At 38.7% G+C, this 13,877-nt stretch overlaps 1 protein-coding gene across 4 annotated transcripts in view; it reads right to left on the bottom strand.

Moving 5' to 3' along the window:
• Positions 1–5,063, bottom strand: part of egln1a (egl-9 family hypoxia-inducible factor 1a) — a 35,251-nt gene extending 30,188 nt beyond the window's left edge. For 2 of the 4 annotated variants that reach the window (XR_011925334.1, XM_072436573.1), the window contains exon 1: positions 4,004–5,054. Coding sequence is in view for 3 of the 4 variants with exons in the window: in XM_072436573.1 (XP_072292674.1) it covers positions 4,004–4,762 (759 nt within the window). In the remaining variant the exon portion in view is untranslated. Of the gene's footprint in view, positions 1–4,003 lie in introns of all 4 variants that reach the window. The other 2 variants (XM_072436575.1, XM_072436576.1) reach the window with 2 other exon arrangements.
• Between the last annotated feature and the right edge of the window lie 8,814 nt (positions 5,064–13,877).

The raw sequence follows: 13,877 nt of genomic DNA, 5'->3' as shown, positions 1-13,877 counted from the left end.
ATGGAGGGAGCGAATAACTGTATTTTACTCAAATAATTCACCATGTACAATGCAAGTACATTATCATTTCTAGTTTTCCATTTGTTGTAGCAGTAGATCTATGCTGTAGGAACAGTTACAGGTCCAATCCGTGCAACTATAGACTAAGACATATCTGTTGACAGTTTTATGAATATAGTTTGCAAATATAAAAAAGGGTTCGCCTGCAGCAAACCAAAATATGCACTTTGTTTGGCAATATTTCAGTTGAAAACACAAGGCCCCTCCCGTCCTGGGTCAGCATCTCAGCATGAGGTCACCGGATCCAGTTAGAAGTTACAGGTCACACGCGACGCTGCAGCCGAAAGAAAGTGCAACTCTGCTCAGCTGGACAATAAATAAAAAGGAACAAGTAATAACTCGCCATCTGTGCCTTAAAATAAATCCACCTTTGCCCTCCACGGAAACCTCAAAGAATGAGAAAACAGCGGCCCACGGTTCCCCCCCCCCCCCCCCCCCCCCCCCCCCAAGTTCACACTCAACCACACGAGTCACGGCAAAATGTCAACTGAAACTTGAATCGATTCAAGTTTCAGTTCAATTTGCTTCTCCATTGTCAAAAAACAAGAGCGACGATAAATTAATTTGAAAATAAATTATGCTTTTTGTATGTCATCATAAAACCTAAAAATGGCTGTTAAAAAAAAAAAAAATCTAAAATAAATAAAAAGGGACATCATACTAAATAAAATGATTTAAATAGGTTTTCCCAGTGCTAAATAACTCTATGTAGCAAAATATATGTGAGATGATGTGTAATAATGGATACTTGGTCTATTTAAAAAAATTACTGGTGATTGAGCTTTTCCATCTTAAACATGTAGTTAACATCTCCACTAAGGTCAAGACATTTTAGATTTAAGTCGATCCACTGTCCATAAAATATGACACTAATTCTGTAATGGAGACCAAGCCCATGTATTCTGGACACCACCTGACAACAACACAAAGTGCATGAATGTTTTAGCGCATTTTTGATGGCTTTACGGCTATGAAAAGTTATTTAGTTTTTGAGAATATCGTAATTTAGTAATGGAATAATGAATATATGGACAATATGTAGCCGCTAAAACATGACATTTGCTGAGAGAGAAGAGGTTTAGGACTTGGACGGAGCAAGAATTACAATAAAATAACGGACATTTGTTTGTTAATGGAGTGTTTTTGATGAGAAAACCATTTTGTCTGTGAATATATGTTAGGCCGTTCTAAAGCAGCATCACTTAAAGGCGTAATGGACAATTTTTCGCTGATTTGAGAACTCAGGCGGAAGTGAGCACTCCCCCGTGCGGACTGACACAACACCCGCATGTGTTTATTAGGGAAGAAAAATGAGACTCAGATTTGGGCCAAAAAATCGTCCATTACGCCTTTAAGCTTCACAGGTCAAAATTTGTTTTAAAAAAAAAGTTATATTCTTGGGCCTGTTACGATTCAAACAACAAATCGATTCATCTAAATAAAAATAAACTGTTTTTTGTAGCTGGAGATAGATTGTAATCAACACATCATCCAACATTGGTAAAATAAAAAAAGAGGTCGTAAAATTTGTCAATATTGCTTGATGTGGAATTAATACTTATTATACTTAAAGTTCTTGTGCGTCTATTGACAATATATGAAAATACACTCGTTGTTAAGATATGAAACCATTCACATTAGGTTTGATCCTATATTGAATATAAGCCGCAAAGACTTCATTCCAGGGTCATTTATCGTGGTAAAGTCTACCTAAAAGAATAAATAACATCGATAATACGATTTATCTGGGCGATTCCTGTCAAGATTAAACCAATCACAGCGTCACGTGTTTGCGGTGGTTAAACCCAAACGACCATGAAACCAGCGACCTTAAACGACCTTCGACCTCTGCCTTGACGCTTAAATAAAGTTACAGATATTTCAGTCTGGTGACAAACTGGTCTTTTAACTTTAGTTTCAGCGGGAGGAATGGGTTGGAAGCAGAAGCGAGTCACGGCTACAGGCGCTGCCATTCGCTACACAACACTAAAGCTGCATTGTTTTGGGTCACAACGTTGTATGCAAATGTGGTTCGGACACAAACTGGAACAAACACTTTAAAGAATTTCACAATTGTTCCGACACATATTTTACGACAGCCCAAATCGGGACTGATCTACAACTAAACCCGGGAAGGAAGGAAGGAGGATCAAACCGGTACGATGAGAAATAATTAAACGCAAAAGAACATGATCAGAGCACCAAAAGACAGGTCTGTACCAGTTTGAGCTCATTAATCACTGAAATCCTCCAACAGTCACTATTTATTGCAGTTTTTATGGCCTCTTTTCGTCAAAATAGAAACTGCATCAACTAAAATCTACAGCAAACTGCAAAATATACAAGTCATGGGTTGCAGAGTTAGTCACCACAAGTGCAAAATGAAAGAACATGATTTCAATTATTGTCTGTTCAGTTGACGTTGTTATTGAAAATATAATAAAATCGACCTGTTTGGAACGATGCGTGTCGACCAAAACAATGATTCTTGTTGTACACTGAGATTTGTCAATATTTCCAACTAAATAAAAGCAATATGTTGACCTATTTATGAAAAAAATCTAATTGTCGACTCTTTTTTTGACATTTTGATTTCATAATGCTGCAGTTTTTGTTCTAAAAGCTTTTTTTCATGTGTTTTACAGTCTGTACTAGTCAAGACGAAAAATATCAATATATGATTATGAATGCTTTAATAGTCAATAAGTCACAATTATTCTGATTAAATTGCAGCCCTAATATGTAGTATATAGAATACATAGATCATTGGCACAACTAGTATCAAGATTAACTTAGTAATTCACCCTAAAAGTAACTAGCAGAGGTAGAAAACCATATCTCTCATGACTCAGTTTGATTATGATTCAGTTGCTCATGCCTCAGATTAAACACAAAGCATTTTACAATATTTACACTCCCTCGTAAATGCATTTTATTATCTGTACAATGTGTATTGAGCGCTCCAATGAAAAGAGAGGTTCTTGATCTTATTTGGGTTCATGTCGGCCAGAAATTACCGACACATGACTGAAAATGTGTTTATCGCTGGGTATTTTTCTAAAAAGTAGGGGTTGTTTGAAGTTCCCCTCTAAATAAAAGCACTGCACAATAAATTGCAAAAGTATTGATATTGCAATATTGGCTGGCGTGAACTTATATGGCAAAAAGCAAAATATTGCAATGACACAAAAGGTCCTCAAGCTGACGAAAATTAACTGTTTTTAATGAAAATGTGTGATTTTAAATGAAAAAGGCTCATTTTAAAAAATATTCATTACCCACCAAAGTCCTGAATAGCTTTGATTTAATCTCTGGTTCGTCAATTAAGAAGGGCTGCATTAACAAATAAATTAGCCAGCAATTCGTTTTTTGATTATTTCTATAGTACACTGAGACTTTTAAAATACATAAACTAAATAAAGATTGAATAACGGTCACTGAAGGCTTCTAGACAACAAATACAATTAAAAGTATTGATTGTTGTTATTCCTCTTAGTCATTATTAAATCAAAATGTCAACGGGATTTATTATGAACTAAACTGCTCTTTAGACGTGCTTCTACAGTCAGCATACACAATTTAGATTATTTTAAGTGTCACAATTATTACGATTAATCACTGCATATCACTAATTGGCATATCTACATTAAAATTAAACTAGTTAATGACCTGGTCGGCGTTAACAAACTGATCCACCCATCCATCCATTCATTCAATCATTCCCTGTCCTTTGCACGCTGCACTCACGCGGGACCCGTTCACCTTTGTTCACCACCGTCGTGTCGAATCAGGCGAACGCGAATACAAGCGGTGTGGTGCGTAAAGTGGTCGCTAGTTAGTTTGGCGTGTCGGACCCTCGCGGGCAGGTGCGCCCGCCAACTACGGAGCCCGCGAGACGATTTCGGCCACACTTTTCGGGGACACAATCGGCCGCGACACTTACTTTCGTCCTTCCGTTTATCTTGTAGTTTCCCAGTTGGCCGTTACAGTGTCTGACGAGTTCGTCCATGCGGCTCATGAGAAAGCGGATCTTCTCGCAGCCGGGTTCCCTCCCCTCAATCCACGTGATTTTATCCCCACGAATATCTTTGGTGGAGTCGCTCTTTTGACTCACCAGCTGGCCGTCCGTGAACTTGCCGGTGTCGTGCAGCGCCTTGACATTGTCCAGGATGCCGTGTCCGGTATCCACGCCTAAAAAGTTGTCCACGACGCACATGCCGTGCTTGTCCATGCACGGGACGATGTAGTCCAGCGCGAGCTTCTTCAGGGACGAGCTGGTCTGACCGTTAGGCGTGCCGGTGCTGTTCTGCCGGTGTTCCGCGCTGTCCGCGTCGGCGGGCAGAGACGCGTTGTCCCCGTCCGCCTGCTCCGTCTCCGTGTCCTCCTCCTCCTGCTGCTGCGTCTTGTTCAGTCCGTTCCCGTCCAGGGTCCTCCCGTCCCCGTCGTCCCCGTCGTCCCCGTCCTCCTCCTCCTCCTCCGCCGCCGCCTGACGCAGCGCCTGCTCGGCTTGCTTCTGCTGCGCCTTGTCCGCCTCCTTGCATTTGAGCTTGTGTTCCTTCCAGTGTTGTTTCTGGTGCTCCTTGCTGCAGTAGAAGGAGTTCCGGCACCTTCCACACTTGAGCAGGTTCTCCATTTTCCCACAAAGTTCACAGTACTGTTTGTCCCGCTCCAGGTCGCTCTGCTGCTGCTGCTGCCGATCCATGTTGCCCGTAATTCCGCCGCGCCGTCACCGACAACTTTGGAGACGTCTGTTGTGTCACGCCGCAGCGAGCGAAACGCAAAAGTCTGACTCAAAGCAAGGCCATTTTAAGAGGCGCTCTCCCGCTTCATATCTTGTACCAGAGAAGGAACTCCCCGACGAGCGGCGTAGACCGAGCATGTTGGGCCGGGCCGAGCTCTTTTGGAGGCATTTTTCGTTGCTAGCTGTTTCTCTGCGCGTGAAGCATGGCGCCTGTAGCACTGAAGTGAGCGGCTCGACTGTGGCCAACCGGCGGCCCGCCCCGAGCTGACGTCACGCACAAGACTCGCCCAGTGCGCCGCGTTCAGGGAACACGCGTACAAAGGAGGACTGAGAGGGCACAGGCGAGCCCTTCAGGAGTGTTCGCGTGTGGGGCTGATGAATCGAATTTAGACAACCACAAAAGTAATGATTTGATTATTATAAATGGACTATACAGACTCAAAGACCCATGCCAAAATACTGTTTATAATAAAAGTCAGCAGTGTTATTAAATCAAACTGAAAAAATAAGCATCTGATTCAGTGGTGGCTGGTGGTACAAATTATAGGGGGGGCTATTTGACATGACCGTGTTTTTGTTTTTTTAAATGTCCAAAATTGAAATTTTTAACATTGACTGTATGGATACATGTCTTAAATACACATTAACAACTGAATTAATTAAGTAAACACGCTTTATTTCCACTCCAAAAGAGCAAATCAAAAATCTCAGTGATACTGTCACTTATAGTGCAGAGTAGCAATTACTACATTAAGAGGAAATAAAACACAAAAAATACAAAAAGTGGCATTAGTTACCCTGACCTACATGTGTAACAGTTTACATTTTTATATTTAATCATCAAATACATTATTGCTTTATGGAAAGTTGTCATTTATGACTTTCTTTCATAGGTTTTCTAATAACAAAAACATATTTTTATCAATAGAAGTTAAGCTATACTTAATGCTTAGCGTTAGCCTTATGCAAGTAATAAACTAAAAAAAAACTGCGTGTTTGTTGTCATGGTAACAGAGCACGGAGTTTGACAGACACATGTGGCTCGGATTGATACGAAATCAGCCACTTTCAACACAAATAAATCCAGCAAACAGTCGAGCAGCTCATTCTGAGTCGTTTTGGACGTACCTTTTGTCACAGACTCTGTAGATGCAGTTTTAAGACGTAAACCAAGCCCCTGGAAGCCAAGATGGCCGCCATTGAAGCCTATGGAGCTGCTCATTGGCGCATGGTTCCAAAAAAGTTTTTTAGTTCCGCATTACTTCCTGAATACTGTCTCATTTACGCCCACTTTTGTGACGTCATCGCCGTAAGGCTTTTGCGTCGGGAGCGCGCACGTCACAGCAGCGTGAAAGACTGAGAACAGTCAACACGGACTTTTGGAATAATTCGCCTTGAAATAGTGTTTACTTAACGTATAATGATGGATTGTTATATCCATCTATAAATATACATGTATCATGTTGTAAAGGTCTGATTTTTAAGAGAATTATAAAGAAGTGTTAGGATAAAAAGTCCGGTTTAATGACAATTTAGAGGTGTAATAACGTCCTCATCATTTTCTGAAGTTTTTGGTTTGGGTATTAATTTTGTTATTAACTTTACAGTTATTAATTTGCATAACATAATTGGGCCAATATGCATTTTTTTTAATCAGATGAGAAGAAATATAAAATATAATCATCGATTCTGTTACATAATTGAGTTAAGCAGTATTTAATTATATTCAGTTTCCTTTTGTGTCGTTTTTGTATCATGTCAATCTTTAATAAATACAAACCACATTTGTTTATTCATGTATTTAATAAGAATAATGAACATGAATGAACTTGTTCAACAAATGCAAATCTGATTATAACTACAAATGATAAATTGATTTTAGCCAGTTTTAGTTGAGTTTTAAAGCTCCAATGAGTTTTAAAGCTACAATGTGGGAGTCCCTTATTAAGGAGTTTGAGTCTGTGCACTGTTCATTATTATCATCATCATTAATAGAATCAGAAAAGGTTTATTGCAATTGTCAAAGAACAGAATTCACAAACAGTGGAACTTGCTTTGGTGATTCAGTGCAACATAAAATATTAACAATGATAAAACAACCTGTATAAGTCAAATAGAACATACTGAATAAGATAAAATATTCCTTTATTGTCCACACATGAGGAAATTTTGTTGTTGCAACACAGTAGATACAGAGGAAAAGGACAGAAAACTTATAGGAAGTTTAAAAAACACTCTTAATAGATCGATCTTAATAGAAGAACTCTTATAAACAAAAACTATAGACAGAACCTCTCATACCTTAATAAGGAATGGAGGGGGAAAATAAAGATAAAGATAAAATAAAAACAGCGTAAGACAAAATAATACTAATAATAATGGTAAACTAAACACTCTTTTTACATCAGTTATATGCACATGAATGTGACGTTATTGCGTTAAATACTGAATATCTCAGTATTTAACAAGACTTTGTTTTCATGGCTACGCAGTCTTCTGTACTTCAGTAACTGCACCGTTCAGCTCCATCGTATGACTGAGACAAACAGAACATGTCACAGTTTTAGATTATACAAGTCACATAACATACACTTCATATGTTTTAGATTATACAAGTCATATAACATACACTTCACATGTTTAGATTATACAAGTCATATAACATACACTTCACATGTTTAGATTATACAAGTCATATAACATACACTTCACATGTTTTAGATTATACAAGTCATATAACATACACTTCACATGTTTAGATTATACAAGTCACATAACATACACTTCATATGTTTTTGATTATAGAAGTCACATAACATACACTTCATATGTTTTAGATTATACAAGTCACATAACATACACTTCATATGTTTTAGATTATACAAGTCACATAACATACACTTCATATGTTTTAGATTATACAAGTTACATAACATACACTTCATATGTTTTAGATTATACAAGTCATATAACATACACTTCATATGTTTTAGATTATACAAGTCACATAGCATACACTTCACATGTTTTAGATTATACAAGTCACATAACATACACTTCATATGTATTAGATTATACAAGTCACATAACATACACTTCATATGTTTTAGATTATACAAGTCACATAACATACACTTCACATGTTTTAGATTATACAAGTCACATAACATACACTTCATATGTTTTAGATTATACAAGTCACATAACATACACTTCATATGTTTTAGATTATACAAGTCACATAACATACACTTCATATGTTTTAGATTATACAAGTCACATAACATACACTTCATATGTTTTAGATTATACAAGTCATATAACATACACTTCATATGTTTTAGATTATACAAGTCACATAGCATACACTTCACATGTTTTAGATTATACAAGTCACATAACATACACTTCATATGTATTAGATTATACAAGTCACATAACATACACTTCATATGTTTTAGATTATACAAGTCACATAACATACACTTCATATGTTTTAGATTATACAAGTCATATAACATACACTTCATATGTTTTAGATTATACAAGTCACATAACATACACTTCACATGTTTAGATTATACAAGTCACATAACATACACTTCATATGTTTTAGATTATACAAGTCACATAACATACACTTCATATGTTTTAGATTATACAAGTCACATAACATACACTTCATATGTATTAGATTTATACAAGTCATAGAACATACACTTCACATGTTTGTCCTGAAGCTGCTTCACATACACATGTGACACAGGAGTGTCGCTTTTGAAGAACAATTATCATTTAGTTTTTTTTGGTCATAACAAAACAGACATTTTATAAATTCAAAGTACTGATTCGAGGCACAAGTTATTATCAAAATACCTTTTGCTTTGGAGTCGTCAGGAGTTTACTTGAGATCACTCTGTGTCTGCAGTGACCTGCAGTGACCTGTAGAGCTCTGGTCAGCACAGACAGACTAAACTCACTGGTCAGCACTCTGAAGATGAGAAAGATACTCATTAGAACATTGATATATTATGCATATTTAACGGAGTTAAATGGAATATGTTATTGACAGATTTACATTTCGCTCTGTAACACAAAAGTTCCTCTTTTCACATTAATTTTTAAAGCTGGAACCAAAAGTAATTTACTTATGCATAAGTTTAAACCTTAAAAGTTAGAACATAACTGACATGTTTGCTAAATCTCTACATATTCCATGGAAGTAAATCCATGACATTCCTATATAAAACAAGCGTGTGCTTTGCTGTTTAAACACAGCACACGTCATTATGAAATGGGTAATAAAACCTTAAATGTAGTCTCAGCCCCTGTAAGTACACCACTGTCACTTTTACATACGTTTACATTTGTATGTGTAAGATATGACACATTTCAGCAGGTTATATTTGAATTATTGGAATTTTTTTATAGCACATAATACAAACATCACTTTATTTCCCTTCTCTCTAGTTTTCCTTGATCTGTGCTTAACCTTTTGTCTCTTAGAACATTTAGTAGGAGAAATAATGAGTTATTTATTTGCAGAAGCGCGAGCCATCACGACGTGTTGTTGCATCTTTGTGTAGCTAAACTTTAGCTTACGTTAGCTCGTGTTAACTTGTGTTAACTTGTGTTAACTGTGTAATTGTTGTTTTACACTTCATATGGAACGATGTGTGAAACGTGAGGAATGACATACAAACACAACTTACGTGTATCGTGCTCTTGTCTCGTGACTTTCTTCTGCTTGTGTTTAGTTTCCGTCACATGTTCTTCTGAGGCTCATTCATGAGGGTCACGTGCGCGCTCGGTGCGCGTACACCGTTCACCGGACGGTTAAAAAAATATTTTTTAAGTATTTTAGAAACAGTAGAAAAAGCTTCAGTTGTAGTCATCTGGACTCAGTTTGAAAAAGTAGACGTTTCGACTCTCATCCAAGAGTCATTGTCAATAACAGAATTTGACTCTTGGATGAGAGTCGAAACGTCTACTTTTTCAAACTGAGTCCAGATGACTACAACTGAAGCTTTTTCTACTATGGAACACGCCTGGACGAATGAGGGATTACACCGACATATTTTAGAAACAGTTAAAGAGTGAAATTCCTTCTATTTTATTTTTAGACTAAAAACAATTTAGCATGTTTGGTAATTTTAGAGGCCGAACTCCTGAAATGGTCCGACAAAAAGGCTGCATTCTACGGAGTGGCCACTACTCAATTTGGAGCTAGAGGCAGAGGGGGCGTACCCTATCCAGATATTATAATAGATCCATGACGTAAACACGGAAAACACGGCGTGTGTGGCACTTCCGCGTAGGCGCGCGCACATGTCCGTGTCTCTAGCGTAAAAAGCGTAGCTCCATGGCGTAAACACTACGTTCAAAAGGGCGCTTTCTGGAGCGCCCCAAAGTCGCTATTTTCCTATGGAGAAAACCATAGTGACGTAGTCACTTTTGATTGTGATTTGATTGGCTAAAAATCCCCATTGATTTTCTATGGGGATCTGGGGCGCTTTTCAAACCGCCCCACGGCTACGTAGAAAAGTGACGCAGACTGCGCCAGGCAGCAGTGCACGGCGCGCAAACAAAGTATTATTTTACACATTTACACGAATAAGAATATAAGATATTTCTGAATATATTATATTGTTTTTAGACACCAAAAAATGTAGTTAGCAGATTGACAGGGGGGGCGGCGCCCCAGCGCCCTTAATGGACCAGCCGCTACAATTTTCACCAAGAAGAGAGCGTTGACAAAATAGGTTGACCACCTCAATTTCTAGCAAACATGGGACAAGTTGTGCAGAGTGGTGGGACACGGTGGGACACGGTGGGACATGGTGGGACACGGTGGGACACGGTGGGACAGATGTCATGAATATAAGCTTAATGCATTTAAGCTGTTAATGCATATGCATATATTATTTTTATTCATCCAAAACAGACATGAGCAATTGCTCATAATAACAATTTTACAACTCAAAACATATTCCTGTGTGGAATATTTATTTGATCGTGTTTAGGATGTACATTTCCCTTTTGAATTCAAATCATGCATCAATGAAAAAGTGGGATAGTCTCTCAATAAGTGTGCCGAGGGACTGGGGCCTACATGACTGAGCAGGACAATCAAAAGATGGAGGTGGTCCAAAGCCTAGCCCTTGTGATTTAAAATATCTAAATGTGCTATTAAATAGGTGACAGACTTTTATTTATCTGACTTGCTGACTACTAGAATAATCATGAGTTGCAGTTGCAGACAGGCAACATACCATAAGATGATAACATCATCCAGTTAAATCACTCAAAACAAAGGTGTAACTATGTGAATGGTCTTTAGTTGATGAAGTCTGCTGCGGGCCCACGTTTTGATTGCCCCGGACAACTATCTCAGTCTGCTTTTAGCTGGTCTGGGAGACACAGGTCAAACAAACAAACACAGGCTTCTGGCAAATGGTAATAAACAAGTCAGTCAACTCAACAGCCCCATAAATAGTAATCTTGAAATAGAGATGTACTGAAATGTCCCTTAGTTTGTCGTGTGAATTGTGAAGAGGTGGAGAGCGTGTGGAATTGTCTTGGCAATTCTTATTTATGGCATGGATACCAGAAGAATCCAAACTACAAACTACTACAAATGGACTTTTGCCATCATTATTACCCATTGACAGCAGATTGCATCAACAAGATTGTTAAATTGTAAATTGTATTGTTCTTGCAGGCTTTGAATAAATACACTACATGCAAAATAAAGACTTGTGTGCATGTTTATAGTTTACAACATCAGTGTAAACCCTGAGCCTCCCCTTGAGTGGATCAGAGCAATTTTCTGTAATTATTGTGGATCTAAGAAATGCTCTTGTGATAAGTGCATTCAGAGGCCGGCACAATTCAGCTGCACCAGGCAAAATGGTGTTCTTTGTTATAGTTACAGTGTGAAAACTATACTTTCTGAGCAATTGTCAGTAATTTTTTTAAATGTTCTTGTGGTTCAGAATGAATTTTGATTACATTCACGTATTCAAAACCAAATACAAAAAGCTATTCTGTGCTTATTTCTTCTAACAATAATATAACTGTATAAAATGATGGACATCTTGCTCAGTGAAGGGGCAAACTTGTGAATTTTAAGCTCATAAATAATAACAGCAATAACATTATTTTTATCAGTCATAATGCACGGACAGAGATTGGAATAGCAATAAATCTTAACATACAACCCTGAAATCCTGAACACCCAAAAAGTCTTGATTTCCTTGCGAGAAAAATAAATAAATAAATACACACAGTTCATGTGATATCAATGAAACAGTGGGTCATTCTCTGAATAAGTGTGACCTAAATGGTTTGGCAGAACAACAAAAAGAGGAATCTACAGCTCCTTTAATTTGTGCAATGTACGTTTTTCTTTTCTTTTTTTCCTTTTTGTTATCAGTTTTCCGAGTTTAATTGGAGTCCGTGAACGCAACCTTCTCCAACACGGTTTGCTCCAATTCCTGACTGACTCGCATTTGTGGAATTCCTCACACACAACAAAAGCATATTTTACTATAATACTTCAAGCACATGTAAGGCCTGGTCAACAGTCAGCCCAATCCGTTCAACGGCACTGACAAGGCGTGTGACATTAAACCCACACGTTTGCACACACAGACTGTCCCGGGCCGCATGATGCAAAAGCAGTGACCCATCGGTGTGAAAATAAACAGTTTGTGACGGACAGAGGTTGAGTGTGCGGCGCAGAGGCAGTGCACAGCGCGAGTTGGCACCAGTTATATGGCACGTACGCACAGTCTGCAGGAGTCCCGTGAGGAGGGGGCCTGGACGCACGCCAGTAATCCGAGAGAGAAAGGCCGCACTGTAACGCGATTTAATAACCACAAATAACACCTGATAAACTCATCTGAGGGGGACTGTTGGCTGACGTGTGCTTAAATTGGAAAAAAAGCAGGAATAATTACAGATTTGTTCAATTCTAGGCGTAAAACAGTTCTGTTTAGCTGTATGAGTGGACGTATTTTTATCTGCACTGTCCTGTATATAATGTATACTGAGTATTTATGTTTTTATTTGTTTGTTTCTATTATGTCTCTTTAATGCATATTTTCTTGGTCTGTTGAGCACTTCGAATTTATAAAACTTGCCTTGCAAGGAAGAACCAGCACCATTGCCATTGAAATGTACAATTGTGACTTCTGGATCAAGGCGGCGCTTAGAGCTGAAGCACCCACACCACTGCTGCAATACGTGGTTTTAAAATCAGCGTTTGACCCACCTCATCCCAAAGAGGAACTCTGGCAACACTACGGGACCAAACCAAACAAAGCTAACAAAGTTAACATGGCTAGCAAATCTAAGGCGGAGAACCGCAGTCCCTCCCTGCCGGAGAAACGGGCTCCCGCCGGCCCAGATGAAGATTCTCACGACTTCTTTGCATCGGAAGGGGGAGAGAAAATAACTAATAATCTGTTATTGCTCAAGATATCCGAAATAAGATGCAAAATGCAGCATGATATGGAGTCTCTCGCCCGGCCGTATCTGCTGCAGTGGCCGCTGAGCTGAAAGCGGCGGGAGTAAGCGGAGCACGCATGGATGAAGTTGAGCAGCGTGTTTCAGATCATGCGGAGGCAGTCACTCCACTGATTACCTTGAGGGTAAATGGGAAAGAGAGGGTCACTTTGTTCTGATTGATGAAGAGTGGGAAAGTTGTGTCTTGTTTCTTTATGGGAAAGAATCAATCTAAAAGCGATGTGCCCACCCCGGAGACACCTGTCACGCTGGCAATGTCAAGTAAATATAGAGAAATTCTTTACAATTCTAAAACTATTATTTAGACACAATTACAACATGAACATGAACATGTAAATAATTCCGCTCGACACAATAGCCCACACGCAGCCACATAGCAAGTGCCTGTGGAGAAGGTCTGAACAAACGCTGGTCAGAGTGTCAGTCGCCATTAAGACCACTGCAAAGTCCAGGAAGAGCCTTGTGCACCTACCCACTGATCAAGAGCCAGTTTTAACACTAAAAGCTTTGGTTGAGTTTTGTCTGTGACAATTAGTTTAGCGAAAGC

The sequence above is a fragment of the Eucyclogobius newberryi genome, unplaced genomic scaffold (assembly GCF_026437365.1).
Source record: "Eucyclogobius newberryi isolate DKJ021-1_F unplaced genomic scaffold, fEucNew1.0.hap1 SCAF_8, whole genome shotgun sequence".
NCBI lineage: Eukaryota > Metazoa > Chordata > Actinopteri > Gobiiformes > Gobiidae > Eucyclogobius > Eucyclogobius newberryi.
Note: the sequence above shows the minus strand (reverse complement) of the source record. Positions and strands in the feature narration are given on the sequence as shown.